The sequence below is a fragment of the Saccopteryx leptura genome, chromosome 4 (assembly GCF_036850995.1).
Source record: "Saccopteryx leptura isolate mSacLep1 chromosome 4, mSacLep1_pri_phased_curated, whole genome shotgun sequence".
Classification (NCBI taxonomy): Eukaryota; Metazoa; Chordata; class Mammalia; order Chiroptera; family Emballonuridae; genus Saccopteryx; species Saccopteryx leptura.
In genome coordinates, this window is record NC_089506.1 from 190571819 (window position 1) to 190588750 (window position 16932).

At 49.8% G+C, this 16932-nt stretch overlaps 1 protein-coding gene across 6 annotated transcripts in view; it reads left to right on the forward strand.

Annotated features, from left to right (window-relative positions):
• CUX1 (cut like homeobox 1) overlaps positions 1-16932 on the forward strand; it is a 375210-nt gene that overhangs the window by 345120 nt on the left and 13158 nt on the right. For 4 of the 6 annotated variants that reach the window (XM_066382339.1, XM_066382340.1, XM_066382341.1 and 1 more), the window contains one exon: positions 928-8262. The exons of the other annotated variants lie outside the window; for them this stretch is intronic. In XM_066382339.1, coding sequence (XP_066238436.1) covers positions 928-1609 — 682 coding nt within the window. In that variant the 3' untranslated portion in view covers positions 1610-8262. Of the gene's footprint in view, positions 1-927; positions 8263-16932 lie in introns of those variants that run through there. 6 annotated transcript variants of the gene reach the window in all.

Genomic DNA, 16932 nt, shown 5'->3' on the forward strand with positions numbered 1-16932 from the left:
TTACCTGAGTATGCTTTACCACTAACAGTTGGCTTTTTCAACCTTTGAATAAAAACCTAGCAAGACTTCTGATTGAGCCTAGTACTGTCAGCATGATGAGAGGAGAAACTCCGGCACAAAAAGACTTAACTGCGCTTTCATCATGTCTCCAGGGGCTCCAAAACAGGGAAGGCCAGGGACCCAGTTGTTTCCTTCAGACCCAGCAAAGTACTTGAGCACATTTTCCACTGTCAGCTGCACTCAGCTTGATTAAAACATGCTTGATGTGTTGGAGCACATGTTTGGTCTTCTCCTTTCAGAGGAGGGAATTAGTTGACACAGAATTTGATAGACTCCCACTTCAGCCTTGACCAGATCCCCTGACCTGTGGCTCAGAGCTGGACACTGAAGATTTCACTTTGGGCACTAATAATTGGTTCTTCTGGAGTCCTGATGAGGAAGCAGTGGTTATTATTCTACCTACATTTCCATTTCTTCAGCCAGCAGTTATTACTGTATACCATGCTAGGCCTGGGGGTGTGCAATGAGTAAATGGGACCTGGCCGTTCACAGCCTGGTTAGAGGTGGGGTGAGATGGAGATGACATTAGCTAAGTAACATTGATGCCCCAGCCCTAGTGGTGGACTGACATTCCAGCTAAGGGACAGCTTATGCAAAGGCCCAGAGTCTGGGAAACGAAGTGGGGCTTTGCTCAGGCTGCTGGCTGGGGCCGGGCAGTGACTGGGGCTACCACCCCCACCGGGGCCAGGAGCTCTGGCGCCCCTCACTGGGTGGTAGGGCCATAGGGCCTGGGGCCTGCAGGCTAGGGTAGGAGTGTGAGAGCGGGGTGGGGCAGGGTGGCAGGAGGCCCCAGCTCCAAGGGAAGGGGCCAGTGTCCACCCGTGCACAGCGGCCACCTCACGTGCCCTCCCTGCTTGTGTCTCGTAGGTCTCGGATCCGCAGAGAACTGTTTATTGAGGAGATTCAGGCCGGGAGCCAGGGCCAGGCCGGGGCCAGCGACTCCCCCTCGGCCCGAAGCAGCCGGCCAGCGCCCAGCTCTGAGGGCGACAGCTGTGACGGCGTGGAGGCCGCCGAGGGCCCGGGCGCCGCGGACGCTGAGGAGTCGGGCGGCCCCGCGGCCGCCACCAAGTCTCAGGGAGGGTCTGCCGAGGCAGTCGCGGCCCCGGAGGATCAGGAGGAGGCGCCGCGGCCGTCGGAGAAGGCTGAGCCGCCGCCCTCGGGGACCCCGGCCCCGGACGACGCCGACGAGGGCCGAGCCCGGGCACCGGCGCCGCCCGAAGGCGCCGCGGACGGCCCGAGGCCTGTGCCAAACCCCGCGGCCGCGCCGGCCGCCGGGGAGGACGCCGCTACCTCAGCCGCCCCGCCGCGGGAGGGCCCCTGCCGGGCCCGGGCCGGCGCCGACAGGAGTTCCGCTTTGCCAAGCACCAGCGCGCCGGCGGCCCGCAGGCCCAGCTCGCTGCAGACCCTCTTCGGCCTCCCCGAGGCGGCGGGCGCCAGGGACTCGCGAGACAACCCCTTGAGGAAGAAGAAAGCCGCGAACTTGAACAGCATCATTCACCGCCTGGAGAAGGCCGCCAGCCGGGAGGAGCCCATTGAATGGGAGTTCTGAGAGGCACCGCGCGCCCAACCCGCCAGGCTGGGCCGGGCCGACCCGACCCGAACCGACCCGACCCGAGTCAAGTCCGGCCGAGCTGGGCCGAGTCTGGCCGAGCCAGGCTAGGCCGGGCCGGGCCGGGCCGAGGGCGCGCGCAGATCCGGGCCTGGACCGTGTTGCGCACTTACTGCCCTGCGGGCCACAGGGCAAAATCGCCATAGGCCAAGGTGCATATAGAAAACAAAGGAGCATTAAGCCCAATCTATGTCGTGTTTTCAAGGAAGAAAACGGAAATGTGTAGTCGAGCTTTTTTGTACCCTGAAGTGTTTTTTTTATTGCCCTAAGTGATTTCCACAGGTTCTGGAATAACTCTTACAGCTTTGCCTTGTGCCCTCCTCTTTCGTGTGGGCTTTAAAAAAAAGAAATCAAACCCACATATTAAAAGGGGGCTTTTTATCTGCCATCTAATGGCTTCAGAGCGATAATACACTATTATCTTCTTAAACCAGGAAAAGGGGGGGGGATTTTTCAGAAAAATTAAAAAAGAAAGTTTTTGTAGCTGTTCAGTTGCCACTAAGAGATTGCACAGTCAAACCGACTCTAAACACACTAGTTTGGATTCCTAAATATTTTCAAGTAAAGAATCTTCTCGTTTGAAACTTTGAATCAAAATAAAACACATTTACTCCACATATTTTTTAACAAAAAGAAAAGTCACATCAGGAAAATAACTGATTTTGTGGTAGCTGACGTAGTGTTTTCTTGTACGTGAATAGAATCCTGACATGTAGTGCACATTGATCCATAGCTTTAACTGACTCTGGGCTTTTGCTGCCCAGGGTCTGTTTAATACACTCCATTCTAGGCCAAATCAGGACAAAAAGAAAAGATCCGAATTTAGGTATTTTATAATCTGCTTTTTAACCTCTAACCGCAGAGCACGCTGATCAGACCTCATATCTCGGAGGTTTAGGAGACAAGTTAGAACTGTAGCATGTACCCGTTCATTTTGTTAATTTATGGTGTCTACGTCTGTGTTAGTGCGTCTGCACATGTGTGAGCATTTAAAGAAAAGAGGAAAGAATAGGCTAATAAGGTCGCAGCCGACAGTTCTGGGGCCACATGGGGCCCACCCCTCACAGACAGCCGTCTTTCCTTGGCACGGAAGGCACCACACCTCACACCACTCTCCCAGGCGCCTGATGGACTGAGCCCCACCAGGGGACGCCGCTCCCTGGACCTGGGCAGGGCTCTCGCGCACTCTCTCTTTCCCTCTTCCCACCACAAGCACTGATGACTGTTGAAGTCGTGGGAAGCTTCCTTCCCTGCAGAAGAGAGAAGGTGGCAATCTGGGCTCTGCTCCCACCCCCATAGAGATGGCCCAAACTGACACCAAAACATTGATGCTCTTCACTTCCAGACCAGACCATTGACCCTTCATTCATTTTGCCTCTTGGAACGTTCTTTTATGCAGTCTTTTACTTAGTCTTTTAGGGCAGTCTAAGTACAAATCAAAAGTCTAACTTGTCTCTGATTCCTCCTGTTGTCTATGTGTATATGCGTGAGAATAGAGGCGGATGAGAGTGTGTGTGTGCGTGTGTGCAATTTTATACGTCTGTGTATTTTCTTAAGTACCTGTGCACACATAGAGTGCATTACTGCCACCTTTTTTCAATAAGCTGTTTATCAGTTATGGCTTCTACAAGTTTGCTAATTTAGACTCCTTTATTGCCATATCTTTAAACTAACAATAGATGATTTCGGTATATATATTTTTTTTTGCTTATTTATAGGTGCTGTATTTTATTATCTGATTGTTAGGAAGGGATGAAAGGGGCAAATATTCTTTAGAGGGATAGACTGCCGGCAGTATTGGGTATAATTTACAAGATGTAGTTGTCATACTGTATATTACTGATTGAAAACTTTTTGACCGTATTGTGTATCATTGAAACCTTTGTCTTAGGTCAACATCTTTGGATGACATTTTAATGGTGCATTCATTATTTCTTAAGTTTAATTAATATTATCTTTTTTGATTTGGGGGTGGGAGGGAGTTATAATATTAGAGGTATGCTCCCGCTATTACACCTCAGTGTGCTTGTATTAATTAACTTGTAGGACTTTGACTGTAAGATGTGAAACCACATTTCTTGCATGACGTTTTAGAAATTATATATTTCATTTACAGTCTTTTAACCTGCAACTGCAGCACTTAGTTCAAGTTTTCACAAATTTAAGAGTCACTACACTAAAGACAATGCCTTTTCATGAATGAGAAGTTTCCAGAAGGCTCTAGGAGGCTGTGAGGCAGGTCGTTTGTCTTTTGATGGTTGCATCATCTCTGAACTTGAAATCTGGTTCAGCGAGAATTCAAAATGGAGGAGCATAGGGGGAAACAGATTAATATCTGGCTCATTTCAGGTGCATTAAGAAGAGCAAGTTTGCATTAGTGACCCTTAGGACAGTGAGTAGCAGAGCCCCTGACAGTACTGTGGTGTCCTCTCCACGTAAACCTTGAGGGAATCTTGTCATCATGTGTGATGAATCACTAAATATCTGATTTTCATCAGAATCAAAAGCAGGGAGTTAACAGAAAATATTAGGGTAGTGTTTTAGTTTTAAAGGCATGACTGTTATTTACGGAGGTATTAAATCTGAGTAAAATGAAAAATTATAAATTTGTTCATCCTAGTGGCCAAATAGTAACAGTCTAAAACAGCCACCTTGGCTCTTCCAAGCAATTTAGTCATTTTGTTGTTGTGTTGTTGTTGTTTTTTTAACTAGGATATTGTTGATTTCCATTCTGTCTTTTTTGCCAGACTTACATCTGGGTGCTCGATACAATCAGTTGGTTAAATTTTGCTTGCAGTTCTATATTTGTATTTTTTCTCTATTTATGTTTTTTCATTGCTATCCCAACCCTATGCTGTTTTGTGTTTAAGCTATCACTGTCTTTAATACTTTAAGAGCTGCCACTAAACAACAGAAACCTGTTGGTGTGGGGGTGGGAGCATGCCCCTCCTCATTGCGCCCCTCAGTTTGAGTCTAAGGGTTGATCTTTCATCTTGATAAGCAATATTCAAGTGCCTTGAACAGCATCTGCTCCGTGGATTTACCTTCAGCTGGCTGGCGTTCCAAGCAGTCGCTCCCACAGGCAGCCAACCCCTCCTCTTTATGCTCCATCAGTTTAAAAAGCTGATTTGTACCTCTCCCCTGGGGAAAACGGTTCCATATAAAACACTAACACTTAATTACAAGCTCCATTATACCATTTTAAATGGCTTCTTTTTGTTAATTGGAAGCAGTGTTCATAACTTAAGGTTTTTGCCATTACTTAGCCGGCTAAGTGGAGGCTTAGCGTAAAATCAGTGTTCACAGCAGCCTCCTGACCCTTGGTTCCTGCCCACGCTCGCCTGTGGTGTCTGAGGTGGATGGTGCCCGCTTGCTTCCACCACCCAGCTCCCAAGTGACCACCTCCCTTAACTTCCAGATCAGTCAGGATGTGTGTGATTTCTGTCCACCAGACCGCTCTTCTTTAGAAAGGATTACCACAGCCGTTAAGTCAGTTCTCAGAGCCGACTGGCCTGAGGAACATCACAGCACGCAGTGGCTTATGATCAGCAGGCTGCCCAGGGATGCAGGCTCGGGAGAAGTCTCCAGGAAATGCCAGGATCTTGACTTGTGTGACTACTCTCAAACACTGGCCATTATGTCTGGGAAAGTGACTGAGGCCAAAAGATAATGGTTTATGATCTCCCCGTACTTCCAAAGCACAAATGCCTCTCTGCCCAGTCTCCTCCCTATTGGCATCTTTGTTTTCTCCCCGTTTAAAACCCATCCTGTCTGATGTGGATGCTCAGTGTGCTGGTTGGTGATCCAGACCCAGAGTGCAATGGAGCTTTGGACTAAGTGTTCTTCTCTGCTCTCTGGCATGAGAAACCCTCTCCACCCCAGGTCCAGCTGGCTAGCTCCAGGAGGAAGGAAACACCCCATCTGCCTCTTTGGCCAGAGCACATCAGTCATGCAGCTCATGAGCAAACCAGGCAGAAGGCAGGTTGGACTTTAACCCAAGGGAGTGCTCCAGTGTCAGCTGACTCCCCTAAGATCGTGCAGCAGTCACACCCTGAGAGACTGGAGCAAGAGTCACCTAACAGTTTAGGCCGCAGGAGGGTGCCTTCTCCGCTAAAGTTGGACTGGGTTTCTCTGTTCCTCCTGAGCTCACGTCCTTTCATACAGGGGAAATCAGTGAACTCTGTTGACATTCTATGCAATGTTTTTCATTCCTCAATTTTAGAAAAACGATCCCCTCTGAAATAGAGGGTCAGGGGGCGTATACGCACACCCTGAGGTCAGCACAATGGTGACTGACTAGACCTGGAGCTGGGGGACAATAGCCTTTGCCTTAAATGCACTATGACAGGCACCTCTCAACAGACCTATAAAAACAAGAGTCTGCTTGTAGCTATCCCAGGCTCCTACTTTCAGAGTTCAGTAAGCCAGCCATGTGGGGGAGATGTAGCAAGGCGAAGTTCTGGCATCCCTTCAGGCCGGAGGTTTGGCTCTCCCCCTGGATGTCCTCCCTTATTGTCATAGCCCTTCTTTGTCCCGTCTACCTCACTAACCCATGCTCCCATTTGACGTCACTCCTCACCTGACACCCCTTGGAACTGTGCGGCAGTGGTCTGGGGGAAGAGAAGAAGCTAGACGCGTGGCATCCATGATCTTGGCCTGGTGCACAGACATCTTCGGAGCTCAACATGGACAGACAGCTGTGCTCTGCAAGGCACATGGATTTTTCTCTTGACTTCCACCTGCTCTTGAAGATCTGTCAGCTGTTTCCTTGGCAGGCAGGAGCAGTCTCAGGCCTCAAAGGGCCTTGTCTTTGGCCTGCTTTTGCTTTCTGCCTGTTCCTGCTCAGCTGTTGAGATCCCTCACAGTCATTTTTCTTGCCCTGGGCTGCCCCCTAAATGGCCACGTGAGGACACTTCCTCGGGTTTCTACCTGGCATTGGGACCTCTGTCTTTATTGTCTCTGGCACTGAGAGGTTATGACTCCAGCTCCGCTGTGACACTTCTTTGGAAGCATCTGAAAGGAGAGGATATGGCATTCTCCAGCCCGCTTGCCCAATCTTCAGTCACGTGGCCCTCTTCCCAAAACAATGTGCCAGTTTCCACCCAGTACGAAAAACCATGTTCCAGGGCTGCTGGTTGGATGTGGGTCTATCCATCTTTGTGGCCAAAGTGTTCTTGTGGAAAGAATTGGGAAGTGGGAGCCTAAGATTTGTACCATCACCATGTACTTGGACATTTACCAGGAAAAGCTCACATGTAGAAATGCCCCAGTGATTCTGCGGTTTCATTGGGCCTTGATGGGAGTAGAGGAGCCTTCATGACCCACAAGGCAGAGCTTTTGCCCTGAGTGGCAAGGTGGTGGCCTGGAACTTCAACGTGATGTAATTCTCATTGCATTGAATGGCAGGCTGACCAGCTCACTGGCTTGCTTGCTAAAAGAATGGTCTGATTTGACAATATTTCCATTCCCAACAGTTTCTGCCTTTTAGTAGATGAAACCTACCAGAGAAAAAATACAGGGAAACAAGTTCCCAATTAAAGTTTCAGAAAGCTCCAGCCTGTGAACCCCTAGAGCAATGCTGAAAACCGAAGACAGGGTGTGGGGAATGGCCAGCTGAGCGAAAATGGGCCCCACCCCGAAGTCTTCCTGCCCCAACAGCTCTGGCAGCTTGTGAGGCTCAGGCCTGGTCAGGGAAGAAAAGGGAAATGCAATTCCCCCCCTCATCGGTCCCACCTGCAGGAACTGCCCCACCCACCCAGGCTCAGCTACTTCCACCACATCCTCCCCTCCAAAGATACTGTGTCTACACCGACAGTGGCATCATATCCATTTTCATTTCTGGATGAAGTGACATTTAGCTTTAACAAGACATTTCCAAAGCGCCTAGTCTCCTCCAAAATGCTAACTTTAAAAGTTGGGCATTGTAGGCAAAGAATCCTAAAAAAAAGGCTAGTGAGAGAAAGACATTAGGCTATTCATAAATGTGCACTTCCCCATCCCCGTTACTAAACTTCTAAAATACTTGTAAGTTGCTTTTCATGATCATTTTAGTTTATCCAATACTATTAAAAAGTATAGCCTGTCTTACTATAATTTCTGTAATGTTAGGCTTTAATTTCTACCACAAAATATGCTATTTGCTATGTATCAAGCTTTCTGTGATCAGAAAGGAAAGGTGCCTTATATCCCAATGTCACGGCTACATCCCTATGGAAAATAATCAGAAGCACAGTGTGTACGGAAGCATTGGGACTTCCGTTGGTGAAACCAGATTCCCGTCAGCAAGACACATTGAAGTGGCATGGGGCTGCTTTTGTTTTATACTTTCTTTTTTCTCCTTTTTCATTTTCCTTTTGTCTTTTTATTTTTTTTTTTTAGTTTGCTTTAAACAGAAAGCACTTAAATAGATGACTGTGTAAAAGCTCTGTGCAATAGAAATCATTTTTCTTCATTTTTAAGAGATAATGTATTGCACACCAAATGAACTCAAAGTAAGCTTTAGACCAGGATGATTCAGGTTGTGGATGAGTATGTTCACTGTAGTTCCGTTTATTCATGAACTGAAGGGAAAACAGGCTTTCTCAACCCCTACCCCCACCCCCCACCCCCCACCCCGTCCCTTGCCCCTAGCTCGCCTCTTGCTGACCACCAAGCTAGGCCTGCAGGGCACTTGGCCAGAACTGCTGGCTGGGTGGTAGGGTGGGGGTGTTTGTGACTCAGCAGCTGAGAACCTCTCCAGTATGAGACCACAGCCATTCCTTCCAGCACTTAACCTTTTCTTGTTGAGATGGATTGACTGCTACTGACCTGCCAGCGTGCGTGAGGATAATTATAAAAGGATATTTCCTTGAGGAAAAAAAAATTATTTCTATCCTCTTCTATTTATTATTAGGTTAATCATTTAAGTACTTATCAGGAGTATATTGTTGTTTTGTTTTGTTGTTGTTGTTGTTGTTATAAATGCTTTTTGCTATCACTCCAGTGGTTACTGTCTTCTGCCTCCTGCCCTCCCTCCCCCCCCAAATAAAAGAACCAAAGGGTCTGGGGATTTGACTGGGGGGCAGAGGGGGCTTCTCCAGCAGGATCAGATATCTCTCTCCAGAGTAGCCACCCAAAATATGGTGGTCTCCATATGTCTAACTTTTTAAATGAGAGTTGATGAACAAAAAATATACCAGAGGGAGGAAATGCTAGTTGAAGAACATTCGTGGGAGGAGTGGCAAAGGAGACTTAGAAGCAAAGTTCAGTTCCCCAAAGCCTCCTAGAGCCTCTGTAAGACTTCTGGGTTCATGAAGTTTCAGTGAGCCCTGGTCAGAGAGGGGGGCACCCTGGCCAAGACTACGACTTCCAAGTGAGAGAGTGGTTTCTTGCAAGGCTCATATGGCTTGACATGTTTTAGTTAACTTTTGTTGTTTTTCTTGCTTACAAATTTGGTCAAAACCATCTTTCAGAGCAACAGTGTTTCTTATTTGGGCTGTGGCTTCAGGACCCACACCAAGGAGGTCATGGGGGAGCCCCTCTTCCCCTTAATATGGTTAAGTGTGGAGGAAGGTTAGATGTACGCGGAGCTCTGAGCGGCTAGAAGCACAGCCAACAGGAGACTCGTTTGCTTGCAATGAGGTGCGAGGGTCAAGTGGGGCTTGGCCTCGTGCCAGTGGGCTCACTCCCATTGGCACAAGGAAGGAAGCTCCCCCAGGCCAAGGCAGGGAGGAGCCTCCCCAGGTGGAGCAGACAGCTGCCTCTGCTCCCAAAGGGCCCACGACCCCTGACTCAGTTTCCATGCCATGACTTGTCCCTTCTCTGAAATCATTGGAGGTCCCGATTTTGTTATCTCTTTGAAAGAATGGCCTCCAATAGAATAACTGCCCTCATCCCCCCCCCAAAGGGTTTTCATATCTCTCTAGTCTATGCATTTCTCTCTCTTGAACCGTTTTCTGCCTCTTTCCTTGAGAAAACGGGCATCTCATGTCCCACCAGCTGAAACCCCTCAGAAAAAAATGCTGTGCATTTTGGAGATGTGAGGATTTGTTCAAAATTTCTAAAGCATTTGAGAATAGCTTGTTATAAAAATGGGGAAGAAAAAGGTGGTCTTCCCACGTCCCTTTCCACTGAGTAAGACCTAGCTCTTTGCGATTGTGCAATAACTACTTGCCTGCGAGCGGGTAGCCACGCTCCTGTCCAGACTACTAACACAGCACAAGCCAAGCGCGCTCGCGGAGTGGCGGACTTCTTCCGGAGAATTCTTAATAAGCTCAGCTCCCCCCAGTGTATTGTGGTGTCTTACATTTTAGCAGTATTTTATATTTTCTATAACGCACTAAGTCTTAGGTGTTTTTAGAGCTTCTTTGTTAATCCTTACAATCACAGACTTTATTTTAAAATCCTCACTCACAGAGACCCAATTGACCAAAAAAAAAAATTTTTTTTTTTAATTTTTTTTTTTTTTTTTTACAAATAGCTTTGATAAGCCTCTGCTGTGTTGCTGTGACCCATCTCTGGTAACATTTTATTTCTTGCTATTTGTTTTCAACATTAAGAGTCAAAAGTTGATCCGGCTGGCATGGGGGTGGGGGAGGCACCTGTCGGCCCCTCGGCGTTGTCCCTTCTGTCTTTGGTTAGCCATACGATGTTTGTTCTCAGCACTGTACAACGGTCCCTATATGATATGGAGAAGCAATATCACTGTATGAAACTCACACCATGTATTATTATTATTCACTAGCACCCTAGGTGTGATAATTGAAGTAAATATCTTTTATACAAACACAAGAATGTGTGGGTCGTTTTTATTTAAAGTGCTCTGGCCTGAAAAGCAGCAAACACTGTCATTCTGGTCAAAAGGCACCTCAAAAATTGCTCTTCCAAGGTAGCCGTTCCTCCTCCACCACATGCTTCCAGTGGTGCGTGGCATCTGGCAGGCACCAGCAGAAACCTGGGCCTGGGTAGGGCGCATGCTCATCTGGGCACCAGCGGGCCCCGCTGTACACTTCTCCATCCAGACATACAGTACCTGCTCCATAAGTGCCTTTGTCCTTGCTTGCTGTTTGCACCCTTAACTGTTTGGTTGCAATGGTGGCCAACAGTGCTGGGAACAGAAGCAGCGCAGTAAATGTGTCCAGGGCCACAGCCAGGTATCTCCGCCTGGCCTCAGCCTGCTCTGAGGGATTCTCTTCCTTTGTCCTTGACTCCTGGTGTAAAGAAGGACCAGCCAAGGAGACCTGTTAATGCAGCCGAGTGAGTTAGTTCCCACAGAGGAAGAAGGAACAGTGTGTGGATTTCTGGAATGATCTGGCTCCTGAGAAGGGGTCTCTCCAGCCAACGCTTGAGGCTGGAGGTGGGAGAGCCCTTAGAGTTGGCTACTAGGTGGTCCACATGCCTGTGACAGGTGTTTCTCATCTTGAGATCTTCAGGGTTGGAAAAGAATCGCCGTCCTTACTGATATGTGAGCCACTGGGAGGTATTATTTTGTTGTGCATTAATTTGTAGTTTTCAGAATCTGAAGCTCCCACATGTAACACAGAAATTTGAGTTGAACTGGATTCAAACCTCCTCCAGTGGGAGATCCCAGAGCCTGGCACAGTCTCAGTGCCAGGTGCTCCCAGCAGCCCCAAATCTCATCTGGTCCCTCAAGGACATAGGTATGTCTAAAGTTGCCTCCAAATGTCTGCCGCCCCCACCCCCAGATGGGAGAAATTAGCATGAAACCACTGGAGCTCTATCAGTTCAATAAGCTAAAGTCTAACTCGGCTAACATTCTTCTGCTACTCCTCTGTTTGCTTATTTAGGTATGCCCCCACTCTTTAAAGATCCACTAACTAAATTAAGATATAAAATATATTTTTTTAAAAACCCTGACCAGTGGTGGCACAGTGGATAGAGCATTGACCTGGGATGCTGAGGTTCCAGGTTCAAAACCCCAAGGTCACTGGCTTGAGCACGGGCTCATCTGGCTTGAGCGTAGGCTCACGAACTTGAGTGTAGGGTCACCGGCTTGAGTATGAGATCATAGACATGACCTCATGGTTGCTGACTTGAGCAGAAGGTTGCTGGCTTGAGCAAGGGGTCACTGGCTCAGCTGGGGCCCCTGTCAAGGCACATATGAGAAGTAATCAATGAATAACTAAAGTGCTACAACTATGAGGTGATGCTTCTCATCTCCCTGTTTCTCTCTCTCCCTCTTTCTCTCTCTCTCTCAAAAGTAAATAAATAAATAAAAATTAAAATGTAAACAAAATTAAAAAGCACTTAGCAAGAAGTCCTTTTACCCAGAAAATCTCCCCAAGTGCTTTTAAAGTGAGAATTAATGAACCAAAATGGCAGTTGCACATGGTTTTCCAGGTTGATTCTGTGTTTGTAAACTGCCAGGTCCAGAGGCGGCAAAGGAAGCTGATTTCTTGTTGTGACTGTAAGTGGGCGACGCCCCCCCCCAGGCAGCCACTCTGCTGCCTGAGTGGCCCTTCTCCTTGCCCTGTGGTTAAGTGGGTCTGAACAAAATGATGTGCCTTATTGGATGCCCTGAGGAAACACAATTGCAGATGTACAGGGTATGGCAAGGAGATGATATAATTATTGGAGTGAGTGAGTGAGTCGTCTGCCCTGTTCCTGTCTGCTGTGTTTAAAGGGGCCTCCGAGTGGCTGTCTTGGGGCATGTTTGCTTCTTCCTCCGTGGCTCTTGCATGCAATTGACTGGTCTCTGCCTCAGCACTGCACTGGTTCCGGTGGGGGGGGGTGGTGGTGGTGGCTGATCTGAGAACCCAGATTATGATATAGTGGTGGGATGAGGAGGGGCTGTTCATCAGGCTCTTGATACGAGGCCCCCCAGCCTGCATGGGTGAACTGTATTACTGGCAGTGGGAGATATAGCCCATGCCCAGTCTTGAACAAGCAGTCAGAAGTTCCGGCCTTGGAACTCAGAAGCTTGGACTCTCAGAATGTCAGTAGAAAGAGACTTTTCTTTTTTTTTCCTCCAAGCAAAATGTTTTGCGGACAGGTGATGTAGAGCTGCTCTGTTTGGGGTGAGAGAGGAGGGGTGCTCCTGGGCATTAGGTTGGAGGACCCCATTCACTTTCCAGGAAGCCATCAGGGCCCTTCCTTGTGGTCAAGGGACATTGGAGTTGGAGTCCCAGCATGTTCTCTTACCAGCTGGTGACTTTAGACAAATCTTAGTCAATGCTCAGGCAATCTTTTCTGAAAGAATCAATGAATTTAACTTCTTTGAGCTTCTGTTTCCATCTCTGGAAAGGGACTATAATAATGCCCAACCCACAGGGCTGCCAGGAGGACTAGGTGATAATATCTGTAAGCCACTCAGCACGGTGCCCAAGCCCGTGGCAGGCACTCAGTGCATGTTCACTGTGGCTGTCGGCGAGGGTAATTCTTCATCAGATTTGGTTGCTGGAGCGGCTGCCTCCAGTCAAAGTTGTCTCCACCTTGTGCCAGAGCAGGAGGGGCCCCTGCACAGGACCAGGCATCCTGCAGGTTAGCCCGGGCACGAGCCGCTGCCAGCTTTACCATCGCCCTCGGCGATGTCCGTGACGTACTGACTGGCACACAGACCGGGCAGCAGAGTCCTCCGCACTCAGCAGCTCTCTTTTTTTTTTTTTTTTTTTTGTATTTTTCTGAAGCTGGAAACGGGGAGAGACAGTCAGACAGACTCCCGCATGCGCCGGACCGGGATCCACCCGGCACGCCCACCAGGGGGCGATGCTCTGCCCCTCCGGGGCGTCGCTCTGCCGCGACCAGAGCCACTCTAGCGCCTGGGGCAGAGGCCAAGGAGCCATCCCCAGCGCCCAGGCCATCTTTGCTCCAATGGAGCCTTGGCTGCAGGAGGGGAAGAGAGAGACAGAGAGGAAGGAGGGGGTGGGGGGTGGAGAAGCAAATGGGCACTTCTCCTATGTGCCCTGGCCGGGAATCAAACCTGGGTCCCCCGCACGCCAGGCCGACGCTCTACCGCTGAGCCAACCGGCCAGGGCCTCAGCAGCTCTCTTCAGCCCACCGCTGGGAAGTCAGGTCTCAGTTCCTTAGGCGGCTGAGGCTGCCACCCCTGGACGCAGTCACAGACAGGAAGGACCCTCCCTGTTCCTCACTCTTGTGTAGAGGACTGTGCCTTCCACAGAGACGGTTTCCTCTTTGAGACCCATCTAATTTAAGCGTCTGTCAAGGCTGGTCCCCCTCACGTTGCAGCCACACCCAGAAGCTTTCCATGTTTGAGGAGACTAGATTCCCTGGGGCTTTGGTTCTCAACTGGGGGTGACTTTATCTCCAGGACATGAGTAAATGTCTAAAAACATTTTGGGCTGTCACAGCTGGGCAGGGGTGCTACTGGCATCTAGAGGATGGCCAGAGATGCTGATTAACGTCCTGTGGTGCAGAACAGTACCCCCCCCCACCCCACAAAAAATGACCTGGCCCCGAATAGAATATCAATGGCACTGAGGTCTAGAGTGAGGGAGCTCCTTCACTGATCTATTCGGCAGATAGTCACTGAGAACTGCTCTGTGCCAGGGAGGTGCCCCAGGCTAGATGTCCAGCGGCCTCAAGTCACTCACAGCCCAGAGGGGAGACGATCAGGTACAGAGCCGTGGCCTAGGCTGGTCCTGTAATTGTTACTGATGGGGCATCTGAGCAGCAACTTGGGAAAAAGAAAGACTTTACAGGGAGCAGCCTTGAAATGGGGAGAGGCGTTTGTGGCAGGCAGGCAAGGACGGCACACCAAAATGAGTGGCCCATGCACAGAGGCGATAGTGTCAGAGGGACAGCAAGCTCTGTGTTGGGGAAAGACATGTGGGGTGGGAGAGGGATAGCCATGTTGTTGGCAAGAACAAAGCCAGTCTGTAGGGTAGCAGCTCTGGGTAAGGCTTGTTCTTTTCATCTGACATCTAGAAGGACCTAGGTATAGCCAAGAGCATCTGTTGCTATGCTTGAGTGCAGGGGTCCCAGCTGGGGAGAAAGTGCCCCCAACCCCTCCACCAAGTATGCGTTCACTGGCAAGGTGCAGGGTCACCCTGGGGCTTTGCACTGGCCAATGCGCAGTTCCCATGCCAGGGCCTGGCCTGGAGGGGTCCAGGTGAGGCCGCACAGATATCAGGTGGTGGCACCAGCAGAGGCTACCTGGCCTTGCCAAGCTCTTGCTGAAGGTGCCCAGCCTGTTATGCCTCCTCCTGAATGGAATCCGCCCAGCCAGTCAGCTAGTGCACACTAAGAGCTAACCGTGTGCTACTTGCTCTGGGCCCTGGGGTTATTGCAGGGACAAACCGAGCTTGTCTGCTAGTAGGGGAAGACAAAAGGTAGGCATTATAAATGAGTGAATTTCATAGTAGCTTTGACAATGGTAAATGTTATAGGAGCAAAATATGGTAAGGAGGGCTGGAGAAGCAAGTGGAGGGGTTAAAGTGTTAAATCAGGGATCAGACTAGACCTCACTAAGAAGGTAACATGTGAACAGATTCTTGACAGAGGTGAGGAATGAACCATGCAGATGCCCAAGGGAAGAACATTCCAGGCAGTGGGGACAGCAAGTGCAAAGGTCCTGTGGTGCATATATGGCAGGAGCCAGTATAACCGGAGCAAAGTAACCACAGAGCAGATTGGGAGAGGCAGAGCTGGTGGGGTCTTGTGGGCCATTGCAGGGCTTTGATTGTTATAGGGGCTTTGGAGGGTTTGAACGGAAGGTGAACTGATCCTGCTGTTTAAAAGGCTCTCTGGCTGCTGCTGTGTGACTTGATTGTAGGGTTGAGAGTGTAAAAAGGGAGACCATAATCAAGATGAGAGGTCATGACCCAAACCACGTGGTGGCAGTTGCAAAAATGTGATTGGGTTCTGGATATGTTTTAAAGGTAGAGCCAAAATAGGACTTGGGACAGATAAGTTATAAGGAATGAGAGAAAAGAAGGTGAATGACCCCCAAGGGATTGGTCAGAGCCACTGAAGGATGGCCTTGCCTCTGCTCACCACACCCCTGAGAACACCACCTCCTGGGCGGTGCAACAGCAGGTCCTGCTGCGGTGAAGCAGGTAGGGGTCCGGGGTGTCAGGCTTCAGTGTGAGTTATACAGCCAAGCAGAGAACGAGCCCTGGCAAAGGGCTGTACTGGGGATATACATTGGAGAGTCATCTGCTTAGCAATGGCGCTCAAGGCGGCCGAGTGAAAGAGAGGAAAGAGAAAGGCCTGTGGGCACAATGCCCCAGCTGCAGCAGCGTTACAGCTTAGCAAGGAGGACAGCAGCAAAGGAGCTGAGAAGGAGCAGCCAGCAGGACGGGAGGCCCAGGAGAATACAGTGACCTGGAAACCAGCTGCTGGTGGGTGGTCAGTAAGACGGGAGCTGAGCACATAGCGATGTGCGACCTTGGCAAGGACAGTTGACATAGTGGGCACCTGAGTCCGATAGGAAAGGTTCAGTGCATACTTAGAATAGGCAACTTCCTCAGGGAGTTTTGCTGGAGGAAGCAGTGGGGTTGGAGGGCGGGAGTCAGATGGGAGAATAACGTACGTTTGGAACATTGAAGCAAGGGCTGACGCTGTGGGAGAGGGAGGACAGTTGCTGGGGGAGCCCTTGCCTAGGAGTGGGGGGCTGGCAGCTGCAGGCACAGGGAGTGCTCAGCATTCACCTCTGGCCACCTGTGGGGACAGACAGAGGGGGAGAGGGAGTGGGTGCGTGAGAGGCTCAGCACCCCTCCACTCTCCAAGCACAGCAACTCCAGAGCACCCACCCGTCTTGCAGGCTGATTGACTAGCACAGTCCTCACCCTCCAGAAAGCTGTAGACACCACATCCCAGGCCTTGCCATCTGATGCCAGTTATGATAGGTTTTGCATTTAATCAAGTCTGCAGTCAGAAATCGTGCCTTGACCTTAAGTCATAGTCCAGCCTCCTTAAGTCTTGCCCTTGACCTTGCTTTGCTGTTTTCTCCCCTTTGTGAAGTGTCATGCCTCTAGGAAGCCTTCTCAGCGTCTCCCAGAACATGTCTCCATGAACTTTCACAAGGGTAGCAGCCTGTCTTGGGCCCACCTCACAGGGGCCTTTCCACCTTGCAAAGGCAAGTTCTGTCTCTCCACCTGTTCTACTCACCCCCCATGCTCAACCGTCTGTCACCTCTCCCTCTCCTAGATGCAGCTTCTCCCCTGGCTGCAGATACTCCATGCTGCATGCTCTAAACTCCTGAAGACCCTCTCTTGAGCACGCCCCTCACACCAGGTTCTGCCCGTTGTGCTGCCCCATCGGGCATCTGTCCACAGTGGCCCCCAGGCCCCTCCTCCACACCCCTG